Genomic DNA, 10865 nt, shown 5'->3' with positions numbered 1-10865 from the left:
TACGATACAGACCTTTTGAACATAATTATGAACCTCACGGGTAGCAAGGGTATGCTAGCTTGAGGACCCCCTCGCTGAGCAGGTGTTTTGCGTTTATTGGTGGGCGAGACCTAGGCCACAGAACAAAGACCCAAATGAAATCAAGGCGAATCCCACGCAGAGAACCACAAATCATAAAACAGCCAACAACAAAAAAGTTGTTCTTTATTGAGAATGGTTGCGCGGAGTAGCGAAACAAGTTCTTGGTGGGCGGCAACCCACAACGGGCACGTTTTTGTGCCGTCGAGAGGTCTCTTTTTCCAGTAACCGGAATTCCACAAAGGTAGACTGAACGCCATGGGGAACACCGACAGTTCAAACTTGATCCTCGTGGGCCGGGCACATTGAAAATGAATTCCCTCGTGACCCATCGCTCAAAGGTCTGTCCAAGTCAGTCGTCCGAAACGCTTCACGTTGCTGGAGTTCCCTCGAGGGGTCTTCGCTCTCCTTGTAAGCTGTCCAGTCACTACGAAGGCACGACAGATTGGTGGTGTCAAAGGTCACTTGTTATTTCCAGAAGGATCATCGCCGGCGTCAAACGGCGCTCACGGAGTACTGGCTAACGAAGGGGGCGCTGAAACTGGCGCGTTCCTGATTCCTCGTGAGCGTCACTTGAGTCTTCTTCTGAAGGAGGTCATTGCGAAGTCGCTTCACCTCTTCCTCCGCACTGCTCCGCAACTGCAAGAAAAGAAAAACATTTCAGGCGTCTTCGATTTCTTTAGAACTGCACACGGTGCCATAATACAACAGTGCAATAACACTTCTAGAGCGGGGCTCCTCCAACCTTTTTTGCTTAACGACTCCCTTAAAGAAAGCGTCGATCCGAAAAACACGCACGTTTTAATTTTGATCCGCTAATAATAATAGTTGATTATTCGTTAAGAAATATAAAATACGTTAAAAAACAGTCGGTTCTCGATTATTTACCAATTACTTCAGTAACCGAAAACGGTGTAAAAATTATTACTCGGTTTACTGCGGTTATTTTAGTTTCGTAAAAACCAGAGCAGGTCACCTCTCATTGGCTCATCGATTGTGGTTTGCAATAAATTGCCCGATGCCGGACTAAAATTACTTAATTTCATGTTTAGGTCCCAGTTAGTGCTCACGTGTTCAGCCTGTTTCTCGTTCTCCCCGGGCAATTATTACCGTTGCTGAATCCACACGGTTCCACTACACAAGATCTGGGAAAGTTAACAAGAGCGGTTCTGCCGCAGTTTGAAGTTTAGAATATTTATTTCGCGCATCTTCATTATTCCAATAGGAGGCGCACCCTTTAGTTTCGAACAGGAGTTTGGCCTCCAGATCTTCTGTCATTTCAATCGGCTCTTCTTGTAAAGTACATTCATCTGGAGACAGGTCAAGCGCAAATGGTTGTAGAATCCATTCTGGTGCAACCACATCACGAAAACCTTGAAATCGAATGTTGTTCTTTCAGTTTCAAGTGTCCGAGTGAACAACAACAAATCGTCCTCTGAAATCGTTCTTTTTCCATAACCAAGAGGGGTGACAAGTTAGCAAAGTAGCGAAAATCTCTTCGATGTCATATGTTCCAGCTGTTTTATTAGAATTTCGGTGCGTGGATTCCAGATCTGCGAGGCGTGTTCTAGTATAGGGTTAATGATCATTGTGCACGCTGTTTTTATGAGTTGAATGTTGGAAAAGTCAAAGCAGATTCTTTTAAGCAGTCCAAGAGGTTCGGAGGCCTTTGCTGTACTCTTATTTATATGTACGTTGAAGTGATGTAAAGTGGATATAAAAAGGGGTCCATTTTGAATCGAGAATGCTTGTCCCAACTTGAATTATATCCACATCCTTAGCCTTAGCCTTCTTTGGATATCAGTAAACTTCGAATATATATCAGCCAAGTAAAATATTCGCTTATTTCAGCAACTTCCGTTACACACTGAAAAACTTCAGTCGAATTGTAAACAATTTCCGTTTGATAGCCGAAAGCAGCTGGCTGTACAGTTTCAACATTTTGTTGAAACTGTACAGCCGCATAACTCACTAAACATTCGTGGATTTGACCTTCATTCCGTTTATATACACATGCAGAATATCGTGGAGTTTCCAGTTATATTTTTGCAACCAAATGCTTCTTGCGCAGAAGCTGCAGTTCTAACATCGGGAATTTTTTTTCTTTAAAATTGTTAAACACCCTCTATATTTGCCGATTATTGCTAGTGCTTCGTCAGAAGCATCTGCTACAACATTACTAATAGGAATATTCTTTATTTTGTAAGTATTTTCTAAAGGATAAAAAAAAAAAAAAAAACTCCCCCGATGGTATACTCCACCTTGTCGCGCTGGGGGGGGATTTTCGTGTCCCGATGACCCCTAGAGCTAAGTTGGCAGTAGCTTAGCTACTGGTAGGACCTCCCAAGCCGGACAGGTAAAAGGGTAGGAGCCAGACCCTGGTCCTCCAGGTTGGGGATTGCTGCAACGGGCTAGTCCCTCATTCAGTGTAAAAAATACACAAATGCTAAACGACCTACAAGTGGAAATGAAAACGGACTGCACTTTCGGCAAACGAAAAAGGACGCTGATTTTGGGATGCTGGAGTATTCAAGGTCTTTCAACCAAAAGAAACTTTCTTCCCGATGAACTGCGAAAATTCAATTTAGACATCGTCGTGTTATCGGAGACAAAGAAAAAGGGATGTGGAGAGGAAATAATGGGAGATTACTACCATTTTTGGAGTGGAGTCGATAAGAGTGAAACAACAAGAGCAGGAGTTTCTATTGCATTTAAAAGGAAATTGAGACACAACATCAAACACTGGCAGTTTATTAATGAAAGAATAATCTTATCGGAACTGACAATGTATGGGAGAGAAATATGTATTTTGGGAATATATGCCCCAACTAATGACACCGCCAATACCTTGAAGGATGAATTTTGGGAGGATCTGAGAGAACTAATAGAAAAAATCCCTAAGAACAAAGAGATATTTCTAATGGGAGATTTCAATGCAAGAGTAGGAACTGAACAAAATAGCAAAGTTATTGGAAGATTTGGAGAGAAAGAGAGGAATGACAATGGAGATAGACTATGCAATCTTTGTGAACAGTTCGACTTGAGAATAAACAACACATTTTTCCAACACAAGGATATCCATAAATATACTTGGTCACAGGAGACAAGACAAATTAGATCAGTTATAGATTACATTATTTCAAAACATTCAGGGACATATGTATTGAAAGATGTCAGAGTTTATAGAGGAGCCGAATGTGGATCTGACCATTTTCTTGTTAAAACAACACTGAGGTGGAACTGGATTCAGAAAATATGTGTGGACAACCAACAATGCAGGGAAGGAGAAATGCTACAAGTGGATCAATTTAACATTGACCTACTCCAGGACGACAGCATTAGTAACAACTTCACCCAGAAACTGGATGCTGCAATTAACAAAGAGATAAAAGGTTATTATCTTTTATCTGAAGAAATCTACGAATATTTAAAAAATACTGTTAAAAAATAGCTCATGAAATCCTAGGCAAAAAGAAGAGCCAAGGACCAAAAAAGATCTGGACTACAGAGAAAGTAAGAGCTGCTGTAGAGGAAAAGAAACTTGCATATCAGAAATGGCTGGGTGATAGGAATGATGCATATAGGATATGCAACGTAATATTTATGTTGAAAAGAAGAAAATAGCCAATCGGTTGGTAGTAGAAGCGAAAAATGAAGAAAATGGGAAAGAAAGTGCGCGACTATTAGTAGCAAATTGGGCTTCGAGCGATCAGCGGAATCGTGGAAGGTCCTTTCAAAGACATGAAAAAACAGAATAAACACAACGCTGGTTTGCAATTAATACCTTTGAAAGACTGGACGGAGTACTATGAAGGACTTTCAAAAGAAGACCGGGAAGAGTTCAAGACGATGGAGGATTTTGATGTAGAAGACTCGGGCTTAAAAGTTTCTGTTAGGGAAGTGGAACTCCTGCTAAAGGAATGAAGGAATGGCAAATCACATGGACCTGCAGGAGTTTACATGGAACTTCTGAAATATGGAGGAAGATGAGTGGCTGTTCTGATGTAAAAACTGTTAAATAGTATACTGAGAGGAGAAGAAATGATAACAGGATATATTACATCAATTTATAAGAAGGGCGATCGGAAAAGCTGTTCAAATTACAGAGGAATATGCGTCCTGAACCCGCTGTTAAAGATCCTTGGAAAATGGATCAGGAACCATTTAGAAGCCCGAATCGAGGTATCAGAAGAACAAAGTGGTTTTTCAGCCGGGAGGTCATGTATAGATCATATCTCAACAGTACGACAGATCCTTGAAAAATGCCAATCAAAAGGAAAAAAAATCTTTATGATTTTCAATGACCTTGAAAAGGCATATGGCAGTGTTCCAAGAAAACTCTTATGGGAAGCACTGAAAGAGGCAAATATTGATGGACAACTGATTAACATTATTAAGGCAATTTATGAAGGCAATTTACAGGAATAATAGATGCAGAATTAAAGTGGGATCAGCTTTGTCACCTGAATTCCACACTTCAAAGGCTTATTACAAGGCATACGTCACCAACACTTTTCAAATTTTATTTCGACATCTGCCTAAGATCCTGGTCAAAAAAATGCAATAAAATGGGATTGCCGATTAATAAGAACACCTATATTCACAATTTACTTTTTGCAGACGATCAGGTGGTGATGGTACAAGACTTAGAAGAGGCATGTCGTCGACTGTTTGAGGAATATAAACAGTGGGGTCTAAAAATCAATTTTAGCAGGACTGAAATGTTGTCTTCAGGGCCAGGACACGTTCTAAATATTGCAGGTTTTAAAATCAAACAAGTCGATAAATTCAAATATTCGGGATCGATCTCACAAAGTGATGTTTCAACCCAAGCAGAGATCAATAAGAGAATTGCAGACGGAAGAAAGGCTATCGGCATGTTAAACTCTATTCTGTGGAGCAAAAATATCCTAAATAAAACAAAGAAACTTATATTTCAAACGATTGTACAAAGTCTTCTGTTGTATGGAGTGGAAACCTGGACATTGAATAGGCGAGCGGTAAACAAATGCTCTCCAGGGAAATGGATTTTTGGAGACTCTCAGCAAAAATTTCTAGAAGAGACAGAAAACGGAATGAAGACATAAGAGAGAAAATGGAAGTGAAAAAGAATATTGTTGACACTATCAAAGAAAAGCGTTTAACATGGTATCAAAAGGAATCAAAATTGAATAAATAATGATATGTATGTAGAGTATATGCAGCAAAACGGATGCAAGAAAACAGATATCCAAAGGCTATCATGGAATGGATACCTCCTGGAAGAAGGAGAAGAGGAAGACCTAGGAGGACATGGATGGATGGAGAACAGGAGTGCATGACACCACGAGGTTTAACTGACCAAGACACCTTAAACAGCACATGTTATTGCCGTTTTCTTCGGCTGTCATAACACACATAAACCTGAGGATGGTTAAAGGTCCAAATGTTCCATCATCCAACTGTACATCAAATTAGTTGTCTGCTATTCAACAACCACACTTTTTGGATATCTTCGGACATTTCAATACGATTTTGAACTGCTATTCGACGGAATGCTTTCTAATACTGGATCCGGATCCCTTTTTATGACAGAGCTTATAATATCTGGAACTGATGGCAGTACCGACTGCTGTCCAGCTGTCTGCGGATACTTTGCTTTTGCAGTTGAGAGAGGAGAGAGGCTTCCAATCCTCCTTCAACATGTCTAGAAACTGAAGTTTTCAAAAACGATTTTAAACCCGTTGTAGAAAGTTTTATAAATTTGTCTCTAAGACATTTGAAAATCCTTGTCTTTTTCACCAACTTCCCTTTCCTTTCACACTTTCATAGCATCGTTCGGAAAGGTTTTCTCACAACAGAGAGAGAGAGAGAGAGAGAGAGAGAGGGAGAGACATCCATTGGTATTGATTCGTTGCCAGGGGAAGAAATAAATCCCGATGTCAGATAATCTTGCGAATATCGGTGGCACTTCCTTCTTTCTGGGAGCCACTTTTGGTATCGGAATCTTCCTGAAAACTGGGTGTCATCGAATTTGTGATATTTTTTGAAATAACCACAAACAGCGTTTAAATATGTAAAAGGTGTCTCCGCGCGAACTGTTCACGCTGTTAATTGAACTGTGACATCTGTCGGTCAGCTTTCGGCCGCCATTAATCACGAGAAATGGGCGTTTGCTGGGTTACGGTTCTTCCGCCTAGCGGTAAAATTCGGTCACCGAATCGCTAAAACCAAAAATTAACGGAGTCAGCGTTCATAAATTAAACACAATTTCTTATCACGTACAGTAACTGAACCGTCGACCACCATTCGGCTCCTTGGCACGTATCGATCCCTCTTTCAAGACGATTGACCCTCGGGGGGTTGAGGGCTCAATATCGACCCCCTTTGACAGTACGGGTTCTAGAGTGTCAAGTATCAAATTCACTTTATATTTGAACTTCCTTACATTTATGAATATATCAAATAACAATTGCGAATACATCAATACCTTAAATTGTATTATTATTGTAACTTTCTTGCATCATTTGCCACTATTAACGATCCTTTTTGCACCCCTCTAACTTACATGCAAGATGATTGCAAAAAAGCAATAAATTGAATAAATAATGATATGTATGTAGAGTATATCCACCTTCTCCTCCCCGGCAATGGTCGCAACCGAGTATCTTTCGGGAGAAAACGATAACAACAACAATAAATAAAGGGGCACGATTAGCGAATGGTTATAACGCTAGACCTCAATGGCATGGACCGGAGTGCGACCCAGAGCGAAAAAAGGGCGAGGGGAAAAAAATCGTGAAAGTCGCTTCATCGGACCTACCTTCCTAAGGTCGAAGCGATGGCTGAGGCAGAGAGTGGTGCCATCTAGTGTCGATCTCAGGCAGAAAATCCATAGCCAAGTTACGACGTACCTGTTGATTTTCTTCAGGATATTACGAATTTTACACGTAATATTAGCAGACAGACATAAAGTGCTTCCAATTCTTCTCATGCAGCGATGACGTCTGATACAAACGACTTTGCAAAAAGATGTTATTGGGTTTTCGGAGAATCGCCGACCAAGGCCATATTGCTCAGTGTATATTCTGTCCGTAAATGAGATCAATTTTATTATTATTTTTTTTTGAATGAAAAACCCGAGTTTCTGGGAGAAAACACCATGCTACCCTCGCCTGAGACCGACTAACTCAGCCAGGTTCCGAAAAAGGCCCATAAAAATTCCTCACATCATCGAAGGGATTAGAACTCGGTCTTTTCCAACCGGTGTGGGGAGGATGGCGATCCTACCACCTGTGCAACCCACAAGGGCGTTATATTACAAAGCTGTATTTCTCCCTTTAATTTCTTATGTTTCGGGTGTTTGGGCTCTAGAATTAGCAATGTCAAAACCCAAGCCATGATCCTTCCACTGCTACGTTCCCTGCTTTCGGCAATGTTTAGAACACGTCGAACAGTATCTACGAATGCTGTCCAGGTCATCGTCGGAGCCATACCTTGGGATCTGTTCGTTGCTTTCTGGGGGTATTGTTTACCGACCAAAGAAGGGTCTTCCAACTGCCATTATGGGTGTGAAAAACGGTGATCGAGCCAATAATTTAAAATCTGAAAATGCAAAAATTCGGAAAGAGGTACGTTGGAATTTAAATGAAACGGGTCGTGTCACCAGAGTTTTCACTCCTGCTGTTTCATTGGCATCATCAGTTCTATTAAAAATGTTTTACCCTTCTATGAGCCCGTCTTTCTTACTTACTGGATACGGGTCTGCAAAGGCCCAGTAAGTAAGAAAGATGAGCGGAGAATTTATCTATCGAATCTTACCACGCAGCCTATCCGTGGATAAAGAAGCAATTCTACTTGAGAAATCTTCAAACTTTTCAACATTTCTCCATGGAAGTTTCAACAATTGGAAACACTTGTTATTGAAGATAACATTAAGCATCATGTCGCAGGACTCTTCTGATTATGGAACTCGTTCTTGGCTTAGTTCGTCAGCACAGCTCAACTTCTTCAGTAAGTCTTGAATCGTCTTTTCCGAAGCTCTAGCTAGCTGTTTGCTTCGTAAGTGTGATATTATAATTGGTGACTCTCTCTCTCTCTCATTTTATTTTTTCTTTTCTTTTTTTTTTTTTTTGTGTGGGTGCACGATTCTGTCCTAATATAGGAAGTCAGACGTAATAGAAATTGGCCCACCTTGTGGTTATGTACACTTAGTCCGTCTACACCACCACCACCACTCTGTGGGGTAGATGGACACTGGGTAGGCTTTCCAGATGATCATCTTCCTGGTGACAAAGTGACCAGAAACACTCTCTCTCTCTCTCTCTCTCTCTCTCTCTCTCTCTCTCTCTCTCTCTCTCTCTCTCTCTCTCTCTCTCTCTCTCTCTCCTGGCCGTTTTACAGAGTTCTGTGCCTTCACAAAATATCTCTTGGTGGAGTTGAACTAACCACTGCATATAAAATAATGTATAGGTCTGTACAGTGTTGTTACATTCCTACAACCCACCACTGGATGGAAAAAGCTAAATCCAAACATGTCCACCTCCATAGCTGGATGAAGATGGCAAGTGGAAAAAATACTGAACATAATACATTGAGTGTGGGACAGAATAAAGTCGCTTGCGTTCAGTGGTTAGGAAGAGGGGGTTAGTTCTAAAAGTCAGATAGTCTCCGAGGACAACAATGGAGCAAGTGGCGCTTCCCCCTTATGGCTCTACAATAGAAAGGCGACCACCAAGCTAAACCAACTGGAAGTGCTTCCTGCACAACTGCACTAGTGACCACCCAGGAATGAAGAAGCCACGCATAAGTGGAGCTTGAAATAAATGCGAGCATACTACGAAGTAACCAAACCAGCGATCGATATGATAATGTACAGGTTGAAACTACACACCAAGTGGTAGTTGGAACGGTTCCCGGACTGTTCAGGTCGCCGAACAGCGAATAGCAGACCAAAGACGGACCATCGTCACAAAGAATCTGATACCTGATTCAATCTTGGAAAAAATCGAGCAGGATGTGAGCAACAAACTACGAATATATCAACTACAAGGAATACGGACACAATCTAACCAGAGCTAGAGGAGGAACAACAAATACAAGAAGTACAACCAAATGAAGTGGGAAAAAAAAAAACGAGGTAGGGAAATCCAGAATGGAAGAAGAGTGGAAGAAGACACAATCAGAATTTGAGGGAATGGACCCACAAACACCCACTTCACACCGAAGCAGAGATCCAAACGTCCTTTGGTTCTTTGGTCCAGAGGTCCTTTGGCAAGTCACAGACCACCTCAATAGGTGAATAATACCGGATTACTGCAACAACAACGAAGTAAAACTAGCCACCATCAGCGCAACCATTTAATGTGCCGCTGTAGATCCACCAGGATGAACGGAAGAGTAATCAGAGGCCAACAGAAAACAAAAAGGAAAGACAAGGAACCAGCAGCCTGGAAAAAGAGGCTACAGCAAAAGATAGTAGAGATAAGAGTGAAATTTGTCCAACTGACCCAGTACCAACAGGGTAACAGAAGTAAGAAGTTGATCAGAAAAGTGAAGACCATCTTCAAGAAAGAATACGTCCACAGCAAACACGAGATCCATAATCAGAGGGTCGAAGAATACTTTGACACCCATTAGCAGAAATCCCCGGCACTCAGCAAGAGACTTCGCTGGTAGAGGGAGAGTGCCCAGAGAATAAAGAGACATTTGATGAAAACCGGAGAGCCTTCTACACGAAAATCGGACGAGATGAGAAAGAAGGCAACGCACCCCTCACCAGAAGGCACTGGAAGGGCTGTGGGGCAACCTGGAGCAGCGAAGTTAGCCATAATTGCCATGACCGAGAAGAAATCTAGAGAGGAAGAAAACCAAGTACGTACAAGAGATTCAGAAGGAAGAAGCACAACAGTTGATCAGGAAGTTCCACAAATGCAGAACGACAGGAACAGATACCATCCACAACTACTGGTACAAGTTCAGCTGCACAAATACACAGGCACATTGAGGAGTAGTTCACCCAGATAATGATGGATCCTTACACGATCACAGAATCTCTGTCTTATGGAATCCCCTACCTAAGAACAGAGACACCACATACCCGGCGAAGTAGAGACCGATCAGTTGTCTCCCAACGACGTATAAGATCCTGACGACCTGCATAAGTAAGAAGACCTCGGTCCAGTTAGGGACCAGAATATCGTGGTCGAGCAGCAGAGTGGGTGTAAGCAGAATCGCAAAGGATCCAAAAGACTGCTGCTGTAGAGCATAGTAGACAGGGGGTATTCAACCCCCCTGTCTGCTATGCTGTACAGCGGCAGTCTAGCATTCAGCTAGACAGAATCTGACATTCGTTAACTTTGAAAGGATGAAGCCCTTCTCGTTCTTTCTGGGGGCAGAAGGGGTCGTCATCGGAGAGTTTCGCGAATTTACGAGAGAGACCCGTTTTCGTCAGCTTTTAAGTCACTGGCACGATAAGGGAGAACGAGGTAGTGCACTTATCCTAATCAGTTCTCGGAATGAAAAGACTCCCACCTTGGTCTCCGCCGTTAGTTTGATGGAGGTGGCGTCAATTCTTCGTCGGAGGTCTTCGACTTCCTGCAGCAGTCGCAAAGCCAAAATCTTGTAGCTCATCTGAAAGAGAAAAGGAAAATGAAAATCAGAAAGATGAGCACATTGGAGGACTATTTTGCGAAAAAAAAAGTAATCGTCACAAACATTTAACAAGGTGTGGACTGTGGAATGCGAGCCAACCAGTACTTTGACAACTTCCTTCCGGCTGGGCTGCCCCACGCCTCTCTTCGTGGGCC

General features: G+C 42.0%; 1 protein-coding gene across 1 annotated transcript in view; it reads right to left on the bottom strand.

The window, feature by feature from the left end:
- Nucleotides 1–208: 208 nt before the first annotated feature.
- Nucleotides 209–10865, bottom strand: part of LOC150077636 (uncharacterized) — a 179192-nt gene continuing 168535 nt past the window's right edge. The window contains exons 10-11 of the mRNA XM_090385179.1: nucleotides 10591–10689; nucleotides 209–717 (exon numbers count right to left, since the gene is read on the bottom strand). Of these exons, the coding sequence (XP_090241305.1) occupies nucleotides 574–717; nucleotides 10591–10689 (243 nt within the window). The 3' untranslated portion in view covers nucleotides 209–573. The remainder of the gene's footprint in view (nucleotides 718–10590; nucleotides 10690–10865) is intronic.

This window comes from Mastigoproctus giganteus, chromosome 11 (genome assembly GCF_048544385.1).
Source record: "Mastigoproctus giganteus isolate SK-2022 chromosome 11, ASM4854438v1, whole genome shotgun sequence".
Classification (NCBI taxonomy): Eukaryota; Metazoa; Arthropoda; class Arachnida; order Uropygi; family Thelyphonidae; genus Mastigoproctus; species Mastigoproctus giganteus.
Note: the sequence above shows the minus strand (reverse complement) of the source record. Positions and strands in the feature narration are given on the sequence as shown.